Raw genomic sequence first — 16,601 nt, 5'->3', positions numbered from 1 at the left:
AGCGGGAGGTGCCAGGATCCCCCACCCTATCTAAGTCACCCACCCCGCCCTACCCCACTGTCTTCATCAGCTGGCCCTGATGGGGGGCCTACCCTGATCCCTGTACTTCCTGCCCCCAGGGGAAGAACTGGTTCCCTGCTAAAACGTGGCAGCAAACTTGGGGGTGAAGCCTGGAAGACTTCCTGGAGGATGAGGCAAGAAATTTCTGAAATTTTGGGAGGCTACAGAGGAAAGGGGGGTGGCAGGCATTGGAGGAGGCCCCCACTGCTGATGGCCAGCTCACTCTTCTTTGTCCTCCCCATCTTCCTCACCCTTGTCGTTTCTGTCTTGCCTGCAGCCTCAGGTACCAGCATCTGACCCTGCTCCTCCTCTGCTCCAAACCCACCCATGGCTCCCTGTTGCCCTCAGAACCAAGTCTCTAGTTGTGATCTTCTGCCCAACCATCTCTCCTAGGATCCAGAACTGTATTTCTTCATCCCCCAGGCCCTCAAACATCCTGTGTCTCACTTAACTCAGAATCTTTCCTCTAAGCCTGCCCCCCTCCTGGGTTCTCACTTCCAGGATGGCTGGAATGCAGATGCTGGGGTGCCTTCCCACCTCCTCTCTCCCCTCACTGCTGTCAATCTGAATCCTGTACCTCTCTACCCACCCCCTCTTCTTGGTTCCCACTGCCCAGGTCTGTCCTCTCTCCCTGCCTCCTTGCCCTCCTCCCTCCAGCCTCCTTCAGTCCCCTTGAAGGTTTTTCTACAATCAGAGATGTTCCAGCCCTCCCTGGCCCCGCAGCACCCTCTGGAGACAGCCAGAGGGAACCCACCCACTTTCCCCACCCCAGCGCTTCTTTTATAAATGTCTGGCCATTCTTATCCTGCCGGCCTCATCTCACCTCCCTCTACCTGGAATGCTCTCATTCACTCTCCACCCCCTCCAACCAGGCTAAACCACAACTTGTCCTTCAGGTCCCACCTTATTAAGAACCATAATAATTACTACTCCTGTTGAGCCAGGAACTCCATGTATTATCATGCTAAAAGCCCTTTAAGCTGTGTGTCATTATCCTCACTTTATGGACCAGGGGACTATGGCTCAGAGAGGGCAAGGGGCCTGCAGGGAGTTGCACAGCTAAAGGGAGAAGCTGGACTTAGGCCCTTGATGGTCAGACTGCTCACTCCTGATAGTCCCAATGCTGGGCTTAGGACCACACTGGTAATAATAATGGCAATAGTAAATATTGAATATTTTCCATATATCAGATGTGGTTCTGGGGGTGCTACATAATTAATCTTTCAAAATTCTGTGGGGTAGTTTGTGAAACTTAAAGATGGCTGCAAATTCTACCCTCCCTCCCATTAAGAAATGGGGGCTAAGCAGGGCATGGTGTTTCATAGCTGTAATTCTAGCACTCCGGGAGGGTGAGGTGGGTGGATCACTTGAGTTCAGGGCTCCAGACCAGCCTGAGGAAGAGCAAGACCTCATCTCCACTAAAAATGAAAAACTAGCTAGGCATTGTGTTGGGTACCTGTAGTCCCAGCTACTTCTGAGGCTGAAGCAAGAGGATAGATCTCTTGAGCCCAAGAGTTTGAGGTTGCTGTGAGCTATGATGCCACCGCACTCTACCCAGGGTGATACAGTGAGACTCTCAAAACAAAAAGATAGGAAATAGCAAAGAAATAGAAATAAAAAAAAAATAGGGTGTATACCCCCTCCCCATTGGATCTGACTACTGGAATGAGAGAGAACTGTGGAAATGTACTTCAGTGTATATGCCAGTTTCCGCATCTAGGCTAGCATGTTCCACTTCCTATACTGTGGAGCCCAGCCACCATACTGTTAGGAAACTCAAGCAGCCATGTGGAAAGGAATCATGGCCCCAGGTCAACAGCCAGCTTGCCAGTCATGAGTGAGCCCTCTTGGAGCCACCTTAACTGATGCTACATAGAGAGACAAGCTGTCCCTGCCCAGCCCTGCCCAAATTTCAGATTTATGAGCAAAATAAATGATTGTTGTTGTTTTTTAGAGACAGTCTCACTTTATCACCCTCAGTAGAGTGCTATTGCATCACAGCTCACAGCAACCTCCAACTCCTGGGTTTAGGCGATTCTCTTGCCTCAGCCTCGCAAGTAGCTGGGACTACAGGCGCCCACAACGCCCAGATATTATGTTGCAGTTTGGCCAGGGCCAGGTTTAAACCCGCCACCCTCGGTATATGGCGCGGCACCCTATCCACTGAGCCACAGGCACTGCCCTAAATGATTGCTGTTTTAAACTACCAAGTTGGCTCAGCACCTGTAGCTCAAGCAGCTAAGGCGCCAGACACATACAACAGAGCTGGAGGGTTCAAATCCAGCCCAGGCCTGCCAAAACAATGACAACTACAACCAAAAAATAGTCGGGCGTTGTGGTGGGTGCATGTACTCCCAGCTACTTGGGAGGCTGAGGCAAGAGCTTAAGCCCAGGAGTTGGAGGTTGCTGTGAGCTGTGATGCCACAGCAGTCTACCCAGGGTGACAGCTTAAGGCTCTGCCTCAAAAATACATAAATAAATAAATAAAAATAAACTACCAAGTTTTGGGGTAATTTGTTTACACCAGAACAGACAAGCAGAATACAGTATTATTACTAATTCTGCCTGACAGAAGAGGAAACCTAGGCTCAGGGTAGGGTTACCTGCCTAAGATCTTCCCAAAGCCAGGAATTGGTCCAGCTATGGTTTGAACTCAGGACCTTGGGATCTAGAATCCATGCCTTTATCCACCATGCTGTGCTTTACCATTTTGATTTGCCAGATGAGGAGACTGGAAGCTCAGAGACAGGAAGTAAGACACCCAAGATCTCGGAGCTGGTAAAGGTGGGAGTGAGGATATAAAATGAATAAATCTGATGCTGCGCCTGGGCTCTTCATCCCCACACTAGGTTTCGATTGTTTGCTGTTCTTCTGTCTTTACATCCAGACTGGAGTCCCTAGCCTCATCATTCCCTCTGTGTCTTAAGTCTCTGGAGAAGCCTGGCACCTAGGAGAACACTTTGTGGATAAAAGCCCTTCTCACTGATACTTGTCTTTCAACACTCAGCTTGATGTCATCTTGCTGGCAAATCTCTGGACCCTTAGGTCAAGCCAGGTGTCCCATCTGGGTCCCCAAGGTGCCTCCATATCTAGCACAGGTCACCTTTGCACAGCAGCTGTCTTTGCCCACGTCCATCCCCTACTTCAGCACAGAAGCTTCTCAAGGGCAGGGACTGGAAGTGACTCACCTGGGTCCCCAGCATCACCCAGCACAGGGCCTGGCACACATGAGACTTAAGTAAATGTTTGTTGAGTGAATCAAAGAATGGGTCTTCAGGGAATGAGTTAATAGAGACAGATGTTGAGAGTCAGTTTTATTGCCAAGTTTCAGGGAGGGGCTCAGATCCGTCCAATCTCCCTCAGCTTGGCCACCAGGTCTTCAGTGGTCTCCACCTTGACACCAGCTGTGCGTTGGGGTGGGTCCTCCACACTGACCACAGAGAGCTTGGAAGTCAGGTCCACTCCGAGATCCCCAGGCTTGATCACCTCAATCTTCTTCTTCTTGGCTTTCTGCACATGGAAAGCCACCATTCAGAGCTGCAGAAACCCCTCCCCCTCCCCTCCATCCCCACCCACAGCCTCCTTCTAGTGGGTCCCAAGGCTGTAGAGCCACTTCCACAGGCTGAGTCCTTCTGGACAAGCCCAGAGGCCAGGACACACACGACCTCTCCTAGGCCCACACTTGGTGCCAACAATTCCTCTGGCTAAGGTGCTCTGGGAGACCCAACCATTGCAGCAGTCCTCCTTTAGTTAGCCATGCAGCAATGGACTGGCAAACCTACCCTTTTGGCAATAATGACTCAATGGACTTTTGGCTGAGAAGACCCAATGACCCCTATTGGTTGAGATGACCTATTGAACCCTCTTCCTATTGGCTGAGATAACCCGCTGAACCCTCCCTAGGGGCTGAGAAGACTCACGGAACCCTTCCTATAGGCTGGGATAACACACTGAACCTTCCCAACTGGCTAAAAAGACTCACTAAACTGTTCCTATTGGCTGAGACGACACACTGAACTCTCCATATTGACCCAATGAACCAATCCTACTGGCCATGATAATCAATGAACTCTTCCTATTAGCCAAGATGGTCTACACAATAACTTTCTTTTTTTTTTGTAGAGATGGAGTCTCACTTTATGGCCCTCGGTAGAGTGCTATGGCATCACACAGCTCACAGCAACCTCCAACTCCTGGGCTTAAGCGATTCTCCTGCCTCAGCCTCCCGAATAGCTGGGACTACAGGCACCAGCCACAACGCCCAGCTATTTTTTGGTTGCAGTTCAGCAGGGGCCGGGTTTGAACCCGCCACTCTTGGTATATGGGATCGGCGCCTTACTGACTGAGCCACAGGCACCGCCCCACAATAACTTTCTATTTATTGGCAAAGATTACCAAAGGAATCCTCCCTAATGAATCAAGATGACCAAATGAATCCTATTTGTCCAAGGTTTACCAATGAACTTTTCCCATTGGCCAGAATGACAAGGGGAACCCTTTCTGTTACCCAGAGAAGCCATTCTATTGGCTGAGACAAAAAGCAAGCCCTCCCTGTTAGCTAAATAACCCCCCTGAACTCTCACTATTGGCAGAGATGACCCAGTGAACCTTCCCTGCTAGCCAAAATAACCAGGTGAACCCTTCCTTTGCATGAGACAACCCTTAGATTCTGTCCTCCTCCTACCCTACCAGGAGGGAGGCAGAGAGTCCACAACGGTGCTCACCAGGGGCTCACCATGACCTGTCTGCCAGGGGCTCACCATTATGTTGGGCAATGTAGCATAGCGGGGCTCATTGAGCCTCAGATCAGCAGTCACCACAGCAGGCAGCTTCAGGCGCACAGTCTCCAGGCCCCCATCAACCTCCCGCTCCACTTTCACTTTGTCCCCCTCCAGCGTCACCTGGGAGGCAAATGTACCCTGCGGAGAGGCAGCATAGTGGAAAGTGGTAAAGTTAATTCAGGCTGGGCCCAGAGCAGTGCCCTGGATGTTATCACTGAATAGATGCAGATAAGTGAGTGCACGGGACAGTGAACACAAGAGAAGCCTTCAAGATTCAAAATTGGGGTGGAGCCTGTAGCTTAGTCAGAAGGGCACCAGCCACATACACAAAGGGTGGCAGGTTTGAACCTGGCCCAGGCTAAACAACAATGACAACTGCAACCAAAAAAAAAAATAGCCAGGCATTGTGGCGGGCACCTGTAGTCCCAGCTACTTGGGAGGCTGAGGCAAGAGAATCGCTTACACCCAAGAGTTGGAGGTTGCTGTGAGCTGTGACGACACAGCACTCTACCCAGGGTGACAGCTTGAGACTGTCTCAAAAAAAAAAAAGGTTGGAAGCCACAGAAAGAAATCTCCAAACTCTGCATGAGAGCGTTATCACTCTCCCTGGGAGCCAAAATATATACTAAGGGCCTTACTCTGCCAATTAGGTCTCCCTACTTTAAAGACAGCAAATATGTGTTGAGTGTTGGGCCTGTTCTAACCAATTTGTATGTTTTAAATCCTTATAGGAACTCTATGGGGTAAAAGATACCATTCCCACTTTACAAATGAGGAAAACTGAGCCAGAGAAAGGATCAGTAACACAGCCACTGTCACCCACAGCTGGTACATCCAAAAACTGGCAATCTGCCTTTTCAAAAACTCCCCATGAGTTTCCCCACTGGGCTGACAATGAAACTTCGTGTGCCCATGTCAGTCTTGAAACTGCCCTCTGGAGTGAAGAACCTTTGCCCACGGAACTGACATGACCTATAATCCCCTTTATCTAAGCAACCAACTCTCTCCATTCACATATTTATTGGACAAATCTTCTTTTTCTTAGAGACAAAATCTCAATTTGTCGCCCTCAGTAGAGTGCCGTGGCGTCACAGCTCACAGCAACCTCCAGTTCCTGGGCTTAGGCGATTCTCTTGCCTTAGCCTCCCAAGTAGCTGGGACTACAGGCACCCACTACAATGCCTGGCTATTTTTTGTTGCAGTTTGGCAGAGGCCGGGTTTGAACCCACCACCCTCTCAGTATATGAGGCCTGCACCTACTTTTACTGAGCCACAGGCACCGCCCTAGTGGGCAAATCTTCCATGTCTCTTTCATGTCTCACAGCCTCCACCAAGTGGCCAGTTCTGTGAATACACCATAAACATGACCAGGGAGGCATATAATCTGCCAGAGAAGACAACCAGTAACCAAGAAAACATGCAGACAAATGAGATCGTTTCAGTTAAGAAGGAATACAAAAAAAAAAAAAAAAAGACATAATGATATGAAAGATAGATGGGGACATCTTTTGGGAAGTTGGTCAGTGATAAATGCTTTGAAGAAGATAAAATAGGATCATGATTAGAATATGCTGTTCAAGCTGGTAGCCACTAGCCTCAAATGGTTACTGAGTACTTGAAATATGGCCAGTGCAGCTGAGGAACAGAATTTTAAGTTTTATTTAAATTTAAATACCAATATTCACAATATGTTACCATGGTTATGGGGATCACTTCACCGGTATACCTGTTCACAAAAACTTACCAAATTATAGGGCGACGCCCATAGCTTAGTCGTTAGTGCACTGGCCACATACACTTAGGCTGGTGGGTTCAAACCTGGCCCAGGGCCTGCTAAACAACAATGACAACTACAACAAAAAAAAATAATCAAGCATTGTGGCGGACGCTTATAGTCCTAGCTACTTGGGAGGCTGCGGCAAGAGAATAGCTTAAACCCAAGAGTTCGAGGTTGTGAGCTGTGACGCCATGGCACTCTACTGATGGCAACATAGTCAGACTGTCTCTCAAAAAAAAAAAAAAAACTTACCAAATTATAAACTTTGGATATAACCAGTTTATTGTATGTAACTTAATATTTCAATAATGCTGTTAAGAAAAACTATGATGGCTTGGCACCTGTAGCTTAAGTGGCTAAGGCACCAGCCACATACACCAGAGCTGGCGGGTTCAAATCCAACCTGGGCCTGCCAAATAACAATGACAACTATAACCAAAAAATAGCTGGGCGTTGTGGTGGGCGCCTGTAGTCCCAGCTATTTGGGAGGCTGAGGCAAGAGAATCACTTAAGCCCAGGAGTTGGAGGTTGCTGTGAGCTGTGATGCCACAGCACTCTACCCAGGGCAACAGCTTGAGGCTCTGTCTCAAAAAAAGAAAAAGAAAAGAAAAACTGCAATATTTGATGCATTTATTAGAAAACTTTCAAGTCTGTTTGGAACCATGTGGCTATGTGAATCTACATTTATTCAACTGTGAGCTTTAGGAATCTAAATTAAGTATTCCTGATAAAAATTTAGCATGTGAATTAAGATGAGCAGTAAAGATCAAATACACACTGGATTTTTAAGACTCAGTATAACAAGGAAAAGAACATAAAATACAAATGGTCCCCAACCTAGAATGATTTAAGATTTTTGGAACTTATCATGGTGCCAAAACAATACATATTCAGTAGAAACCATAGCAAGTACTCATATAACCATTCTGTTTTTCACTTACAATACAATATTCAATAAATTCCAAGAGATATTCAACACTTTATTATAAAATAGGCTTTGTGGTAGATGACTTTGCCCAGCTGTAGGCTAATGTAAGTGTTCTGAGCACATTTTAAGTAGTCTATGCTAAGTTCTGGTGCTCGATAAATTAGGAGTCTTAAATGCACTGTCAACTTAGGATATTTTCAACTTACAGGGGGCATATCAGACATAATCCCAGCGCTAGTTGTGGAGCATCTGTATCTCAATGTTTTATGTTGATTACATGTTATCATATCATGTAACATCATATCATGTTAACATATTATTTTAGATATAGTGGGGTTAAAGAACTTTGTCTGTTTCTTCTTACTTTTTTAAAGTAAATTTGAGAAATTTTATTTTTTTGTATAGAGACAGAGTCTCACTTTTTCACCCTTGGTAGAGTGCCGTGGCATCACACAGCTCACAGTAACCTCCGACTCCTGGGCTTAGGCTATTCTCTTGCCTCAGCCTCCTGAGTAGCTGGGACTACAGGCACCTGCCCTAACGCCCGGCTATTTTTTTCTGGCAGTTTGGCCAGGGCTGGGTTTGAACTCACCACCCTTGGTATATGGGGCTGGTGCCCTACTCACTGAGCCACAGACACCGCCCAAATTTGAGAAATTTAAAATTACCAATGTGGATTGCATTTCTATTGGACTGGCACAGGTAGAGACTAGAGAGATTGGAGTTGAGTGGCAGACATGAGTTATTTTTTTGTTTTTGTTGTTGTTGTTTGCAGTTTTTGGCTGGGGCCAGGTTTGAACCTATCACCTCCGGTATATGGGGCTGGCACCCTACTCCTTGAGCTCAGGCGCCATCCTTTTTTTTTTTTTTTTTGAGACAGAGTCTCACTATGTCGCCCTCGGTAGAGGGTCATGGCGCCATAGCTCACAGAAACCTCAAACTCTTGGGCTCCAGCAATTCTCTTGCCTCAGCCTCCCAAGTAGCTGGGACCACAGTCACCCGCCACAGTGCCATTTTGGGGGGTAGGGTGGGGGGCTGCAGTTGTTATTGATGTTTAGCATGCCCAGGCTGGGCTCAAACCCACCACCTTCGGCACCCTATTCACTGAGCTACAGGGGCCGAGCCAAGGCATGAATATTTCACATGGTGGGGACAGGGAAGGACCCTTGGAGGAGATGATGTGTGAGCAGATGATGTGTGGGCCGACACCAAAAGAAAAAGAATGACAAAGCCACCAGGCAGTATGAAACAACAGTGTCCCAAGAGGTTGAAACAGAAGGTACAAGGCCATGAAGTCTGAAGGATGAGTGATGAGCACCCTCAGAACATGCTCCCCACTCCAACCTCACCTGTGGCCAGTCCAGAAATCCAGCTGTCATCTGCCCTGTCTGGTTACAATCATCATCGATAGCCTGAGTGGGGAGAGAGGAAAGACAGTAGGAGGATCAATGGAGATTCTCATGGCCCATTCAGGCCTCTGTCTACAACAGGGTTTGGCAAACCTGCTCTGTAATGAGAACAAATACAGTAGAACCTCCATAGCTGATCACATCCGTACATTGACCACCTCCTCAAGTTGACCTGATTTTCATAGATCAGACATGCCCCACAGGTACTCAATATAAGTTCCTTATGCTCATCACCTCCATATGTTGCTCAGTTTGTTACAGTCCCTTGGGTGGTCAACTTGAGGTTCTACTGTATATTAGTCTTTGCAGGTCACATGGTCTCTGTCACAGCTACTCAACTCTGCCAAAAAGCACAGGTAGCCCTCAACATTTAGATGAACACATGTAGTGGTATTCCAATAAAACTTGATTTACAATATCAGTGGGAGGCATGGGCCATAGTTTGCTGACCACTGGTCTAGAATAATCCCTACTTGGGCCAGAGGTAAGCAGGCACTCTGTCCAGGGATGTGTAGGGCTACCTGACATTCCCACTGCCAAATCTTTGTCCCTATATAAAGCCTCCCATGAGCTAGGCCCTATGCCAGCCACCATGAGGAGTTGGGTGCTGGATCTGGGTCAAGGAGAACATTCTGTCCCCGGACCCCAACAATTGCTTCGTTAGCCCTGGGGGCTTCGCTGGCACTCAGGGGAAAAAGGCTCTTTTCTTTCTTTTAGGGTCAGTAGGCTGGTGGGATCTGAGCCTGGACATGTAAAGTGAAGCTGAGTGAGAGCTGAGCCTAGAGCTCATGTGTGAGCCTGGATCAAGCTATGCTTGAAGCACCTGATTTACATGAGCTAATACATTTGCTTTTTGGCTTAGGCCAGTCTGAGTTGTGACTCTTCTACTTAGAACAAAGAGCATCCTGTCCCGTTCATCTGGTATTTTCTGCCTTGACTCTGGGAACATCCCTGACAGCTTGGACGGGGAGGGCATAAAAGTCCAAGACCCACCAGCAAATGCAGGGGGCTTCAGTAGGTCATGCTGCCAGCACCTGGGCTCCAAAACCCCACCCAGGCCCTGTCTTTTTGGTCTGTTCTCCGGTTAGGCCCTTTTGCCTCAGTTTATTAGTTTTTACTCTGACTCCCCTGACATTGGTAATCGCCATTTTCTACTGTCTGGCTTTTGTAGGCCTGAACAGGACACCCAGTGGCCTCCCTGGATCCATTAGCTGCCTTTTCTTTCCAGGGCTGACCTGGCCCCCTAGACTCCATCTATCCCTGCTGGAGCCTAGCTCCACCTCTGAACCTCCTGTGCTTAGCTAACTCTGTACTCACTGTACCTCACAGTCCTTGACCCTCCTTCTCAGCCTCTGGCCTCAATTCCCTGCCTCTTCTCACTCCTGAGAAGTATACCTGTGGCTTTTCTGATGACCCTGCTCTGCTCTTCCTGAGTGAGGCCACAAGGTCTGTCCTCATACTCAATGAGCTAAGGGGGCTACTCCTGAGGAGAGGAGGTATCCCCAGGTCTCCAAAAGGAACACATGAGCCTCATGTATACTTCCCACAGTGGGAAGCTCCAGAGTGCTGGGGGCAGTTCCAGACAGCTCCTCACTTTGCCCCGATCTCCCTCCTTCCAGCCCATTCCTCACTGATGCCATTCCTCTCCTGCTCACAGACCTCCCGTGGCTCCCAAGCCTCTCCAATAGCCTCCAGTCTCTGTTTCAAGCCCAAGCCTGTCTCCTAAACTCGCGTGATATCACCTGGACTCTTTAAACTTTCTATGTTGCTGTGGAATTATCCCCTAATTATCTTCTTTCTGCATGTCCCACCTCTGTGTTACTAAGCCAGACCAGGCACTGCCCTTGCCTCCTCCCCCCAGCTTGGTCTCCATCAATCAAGCCCTTTTGGGCAGTGCCTGTGTTTCAAGGAGTAGGGTGTCAACCCCATATACGGGGGTGGTGGGTTCAAGCCCAGCCCCAGCCAAAACTGCAAAGAAAATAGTCAAGCCCTGTCCCTCCCCTCACTTCATGTCTCTCTGCCCTGTCTCCGTGGCCTCGGCCCAGGACCATCACCACAGCCTCCTTGGTACAAAGAGAACCTCAGTGGATGCTTCCGATATCCAGTGACCTTGCAGGAGTAACGGCAAAGTCCCAAGCTGTTCAGCCAGGACTGTCTGAATGCCTTCGGCCTGGGACCCCTACATCTCACCCATACCCCTGCCTCCCTCCTGAGCAGAGATGAGGCGGGGAAAGGGAGGTGTGGATAGAGAGCCACACCCACCTGCTTGCCCAGCAGCATCAGGTCTACCTTCTCCTTCTCTGCCAGCTTGGCAAGGACCCGGGCCACCTGGAGGGGACCCAAGCGTTCTGCCTCTGCAGCTGAAACCTCCACATGGATGCCTCGGTCTGCACCCATGGCCAGGGCAGTGCGGATGGTCTCCTGCCAAGGACAGAAGGGCTTGACCTGGCTTCATCACTGGGGGGACCCAGGGGTCCAAGTCCCCCAGCCCCTCCTCCCTGAGACCCAGGGATCCAGGTCCCCCAGACCCTCTTCCCTCAGACCAGAAGTTCAGGACCCCAGGCCCTCCTCCCTTAGACCCAGGGTCCAGACCCCCAGTCCCCTCCTCCCTCAGACCAGAAGGTTTGGGCCCCCAGTCCTTCTTCCCTCAGACCCAGGGGTCCAGGCCTCCAACCGTCTCCTTCCTCAGATCCAGGAGTCTAGGCCCCCAACCTCCTCCTGCTTAGACCAAGAGGTCCAGGCCCACAGCACCTTCCCCCTCCTCAGACCCAGGGGTCCACACTCCACTCCCTGGGACCCTGAGCACCTGGCACTGAGCAGGACCGCAGCTGACAGCAATGACCTCCTTCACCAGCTTCTTTTCCTTGAGTCGCACAGCCTCCTCCACAGCAATCTCGCAGAAGGGATTCATGGAGTGCTTCACGCCATCAGTGACCACACCTGTCCTGTCAGGCTTGACCCTGATCTGTCCAGCAGGGGTGGAGGCAGGCAGGGTCAGGGGGAAGCAGACAAGAAGGCAGAAGCCTCAGTGCTAAGCCTCTCACAGGTTGGATGGGGACAGTGGCCTGGAAAGGGGCAGGACCTTATCCACAGTCACACAGCTCCAGGGACAGATCTGAATGGTCTCACAGGCAGGGATAGGTCTCCCTCTTTCATCGTCTCATGTAGACATTCCTGAGCACCAGGGACATTTGACATGATCATCCCTACTCTGTTGCTACTCCTGGGGTCTGAAAGTGTTTCTCAAATTTTTGCTTACTGTCATTTATTCAAAACATAACAAATGCTCTGCTCAGAATTTATGCGTATGTGTGTCAGTTTTTATAAAGTGATTTCTGACAGTTCTTCCTGAACACTTGACACAACTCAAGGACTTGGTTCTGTCCTTGGCACACAGAGAAGCTGGACAGCCAAGGTCAGGTGGGAGAGGTAGGGGGAGACAGTGGTCATTAAGGGATCCCACATGGCCAGTGCTCTGAGATCCTTCAACAAGGAGCAGACAGAATTCATCCCTGCAGAGGTGACATGTGTGCCCCATGTGTATCCTGACAGAAAGTAGGAAGAGCAGGTATGGGGAGCCGGTAGGGAGAAGCACCGAGATGGAGCATTCCCAGACAGAGAGAAGGTGTGGCTGGTATGGGATAGGCCCAGAGATGGACACTCTCCATCCTTAAGGTCCTCTCCAGTAAAGGAATCTAGGATTATGAACACAAAATTGCACCAGCCCTTCTGGGGCCTTCAAAGATAAAGCTTCATCAGCTTCATGGAAAATGTGCCCTGGGCCAAGACTGGGTAGGTTGCCAAAAATACCTTTTAATACCCTATATACACACATACACCCAGACATACAAACACACACCCTAACATACACACACAAGTTCTGACCAGAGCATTAGTTAAGTAGCTGGGACTACAGGCACCCACCACCAGGCCTGGCTAGTTTTGCTATTTTTAGTAGAGACTGAGTCTCACTCTTGCTTAGACTGGTCTTGAACTCCTGTGTTCAAGCAATCCACCCACTTCGACCTGCCAGAGTGCTGGAATTACAGATGTGAGCCATCAAGCTCTGCCTAGCTATGTTTTAAATAAATGACTAAATAAACTTCTATTACTATGACTACCAATAATAACAATACTCACTGTGTGCCTACCAACACCTACTGTGTGCCAGTCATTGTTCTAAGAGCTTATTTAATCTTCATTACAATCCAAAAAAGTAAGTACTACCATCATCTCCATCGTATAGAGGAGGAAAATAAGGCCCAGAGTGGCCAAGTAACTTCCTCAAGGTCACAGAGCAGGAAGTGGACACAGGCAACTGGGCTCAGAGTCTGGGCGGAATTGTTCTCATGGTATACCTACTGTCCGAAGCAGCAGTAGACACATCAAACTCTCCCCCATCTTCAGTGCTCAAATTCCAGAAGGGGGGCATGATACTAAAGCAATATATAAGTAAATTACACTGTGGATTATGAAGTGATAAGGGAATGTGGGAAATAAAGCAAGCATAGGAGCAGGGACTCTAGGGGCTGCAATCTTAAGTAGGTGACCAGGGAAGGCCTCACAGAGAAGCTGATGTTTGAACAAAGACTTGAAGGAGCTGTGGGAGTGACACTGGGAACATGGGTGGGTCAGACCTGGCCCTCCCTGTAAGGAGCTGCCTGAGGATGGGGGTGGGGCAGCAGGGAATAGCAGGGTGGGGACAGCAGGATAAACAGAGGATCCCAATCCAGTGTAGCCAGGGTGGAGGGAGGTAAGTCCAGGGGTACAGGAGCTCCCAAGGACACATGAAGGTAGTCTGAAGATTGTGGGTAGGACGGCTTCCTGGAGGAGGTGATAGCAGAGAGAATCAGTAAATTTTGATTCAATCTACAGGTTGGAGTTAGGCAGAACTAGGGAAGGACAGGAAACAGACTGGAGGTTGGAGCAGAAAGGGCACCCAGGCAGAAGGCACAGCAGGGGCAGGATACAGCCTGGTCTACGAAAAAACAAGGAGCAGCTTGGAGTTGTGAAAGTACGAAGGGGGGTCCCAGGAGGACCACAGACAGTTGAACCAGACCACAAAGTGAAGGCCAGCCACGTGTCCCCAACCAACCTAGGGGTATCAAGGAGCCATGGGAGGGCTGTGAGCAGCAGAGAGCAGGGTCAGCTCCAGGTGCAAGAAGACCCCCAAGGCTAGGTAGAGACTGGGAGCCAGGGAGGAGGCTGGGTTGAAGGTCCAGGAGAAATGATAAAGCTAATTGATGGGGCTGAGAAAACTGATGGCTGAGGAAGGCAAGGGAAAGGATGGGTGGGATGGTGCCTGGGGTCTGGCCCAGGGATGGTTAAACACCTAGCAAAGTCTGGATCGTTTATTTATTTGCAAAAGGACATCGACAAACATGACCAGTGAAACAGGATGTAACACAGGCAGCTCCGGGGCACTGTGGCAGAGGAAGGCAGCACCAACCCTCTGGAATGGATGGGAGCTGATACAATGGTGCCTTCATATTCCCACTGTCCCTTCTCTTACTGAACACATTAGAGGTGCTCACTGCCAGGCTCTGTGCTGCTGAGGCCATAGCTGAGCCAAATGTGGGTCTGCCTAGTGTGGAAGACAGATCTGAGCACAGACATTCCAGGCCAGGGAGGCCAGGGCTGGGGCAGAAGGAAGCCCAGGGTGCAGTAGGAGTCCAAAGGAGGGACCCCAAGAAACAATCAGAGATAGAAGACAACCAGGAGAGTCATGTCTCAGGACCTCAAGAAGCTGGAGGCAACACCCATGTCATATGCTGCCAGAGGCATCATTAGGTTAAACAAACACTGAGCGGAGTTGGGAAAAGCACAAAGTCTGCAGACCTGGCCCTCCCTGTAAGGAGCTGCCTGAGGATGGGGGTGAATTTCAGTCCTGACTCTGCCACTTACTTGCGGGCCAATCTGGCAGGTAACAACCTCCTTCATCTATTCAATGGAATTAATAATATAGAAGGTATTGAAAGGACTGAATGGGTTGATCTCTGTGAAGGACTTAGAATGCTACCTGACACATAATAGGTGCCCACTAAATGTTAGCTGTTACGATCACTGATATTTTCATCCCCAAGTCTATCTCCTGTACCCTTTTCCCCTGGGGTAATACCAATGTTTTCAACTTTGTGCCGGTTTCACCCATTCTAGGCCCCATACTGGGCAATGCTGGGGGCACAGACAGAGCCCAGGCTGATGGGAAGGACAGACATGGGCTGACGGTCACCACCATCTCAGTTCAGGCCAAACATTTAGAGAAACTGGCCTGAGACACTTGTCTGATTCACCTCTGTCCCTACCAGTTTTCCTCTGGGGATAAGCCAGGCTCTTAAGAGACCCTGCCCCCTCACCTCTTTCACAGAGAATGTGAGCCACTCTCCTCCAGCTCAGTCAAGCTGGCCCCTTGAACTTTCATTTCCAGCAAACACACTTCTCTTTCCCTTCCCAGCTAAACCTGTAACTATGGAGGGTGAAAGACAGTTTCTGGGTACTACAGCGTCCTGTCTGACCCATTAGAGCACATTTCAGGTACTTTAACAATCAACTGGTAGGCAATGCAGCCTAGTGGGTGAAAGCTCGGCTTGTGTGCAAAGCACGAGTCCTGGTGAAAAAGCGGAGGTTGAATAGAATTGGCTCTGCTCTTCCCTAGTTAAGTGACCGCTCTGTGCCTCAGTTTCTCCGTGTGTTAACGAAGGACCATCACTACCTTCGGCGGTGGAAGAAATAAAGTAACTCGCTCTGCAGTTATCAAGAGTGAGTCCAGAACTAGGGAAATGGGAACAGAGCTGTGACCCCAGAGGAATCAGACGTCAGAACAGCACAGTCTTTGATCTTTGCCCCCAGGAGTAATTTTGACTTTTGAGGAAGAACAAGGAAAATCAGAGTTTACAGAACCCACACGCGTGCGCTTCTGATCCTGGAAGCACACGACTTCGGAACTCAGGGAGGTGGGAGAAGGGGAAGCGGTCACCTTCACGGCGTAGTCGATGACCCTTTTGACAGCAACCAGCGCGCGCAGCTCCGCCATCTTCCCGCCGCAGCCACCTGCCTGGACAGCCGGCAACCCCCAGTCTCTGGGTCCCGACGCCCCGCCCTCTGTCTCTCTCTGCTCCTGCGCGCAGCCCAGCCAACCAGTCAACTGAGGCGGAGCCCGCCTCCGCCACAGACCAATCAGAAGACCGGAGGGAAGGGAGGTGTGGTGAGCGGAGGCGGACCAATGAGAAGCTGATCCCGAGGAGCTAGCAGGGCCTGCAGGGGGAGGGAAAGGCCGGGCGAACCCGGCTGTGTGGTGGGGAACTAGGGGAAAGGTCGTGCAGGGGAGGCGAGTACTCCCAGAGTGAAGATTGTCCACATCCTCCTAAACTCCTCCCAATAACTCCGTATCTGCTGTCTCCATTCGGGCGCCCCCCTTCTACCACTTCTCCCAGTCGCGGTGCCGGCGTTCCCACGCCTCTGAGTACTCGCGTGTCTGTCTCCCCATCCCCTTCATACCTGCGTTCAACATCTCCGTTATCTGCATATTCGTGTTGTCCCCTGTCCATGTTTACTCTTTCCCTTCCTGTCGCCCCACATTCTCTCCATCAGCCCACATCCCCTCATGGCCCCACACCCCCTAGCCCCCCTTCCCCTTCAAATCCATG

At 49.9% G+C, this 16,601-nt stretch overlaps 1 protein-coding gene across 1 annotated transcript; it reads right to left on the bottom strand.

Annotated features, from left to right (window-relative positions):
• Positions 1 to 3,356: 3,356 nt before the first annotated feature.
• ETFB (electron transfer flavoprotein subunit beta) lies at positions 3,357 to 16,088 on the bottom strand. Its single transcript, XM_053604427.1, has 6 exons — positions 15,932 to 16,088; positions 11,762 to 11,920; positions 11,218 to 11,376; positions 8,896 to 8,958; positions 4,821 to 4,979; positions 3,357 to 3,570 (listed from the first exon to the last, which is right to left on the bottom strand). Exons 1-6 carry the CDS (start codon positions 15,986 to 15,988, stop codon positions 3,400 to 3,402), a joined length of 768 nt encoding a protein of 255 aa, XP_053460402.1. The 5' UTR covers positions 15,989 to 16,088; the 3' UTR covers positions 3,357 to 3,399.
• Between the last annotated feature and the right edge of the window lie 513 nt (positions 16,089 to 16,601).

Source organism: Nycticebus coucang, chromosome 10 (genome assembly GCF_027406575.1).
Source record: "Nycticebus coucang isolate mNycCou1 chromosome 10, mNycCou1.pri, whole genome shotgun sequence".
NCBI classification, from domain to species: Eukaryota; Metazoa; Chordata; class Mammalia; order Primates; family Lorisidae; genus Nycticebus; species Nycticebus coucang.
Note: the sequence above shows the minus strand (reverse complement) of the source record. Positions and strands in the feature narration are given on the sequence as shown.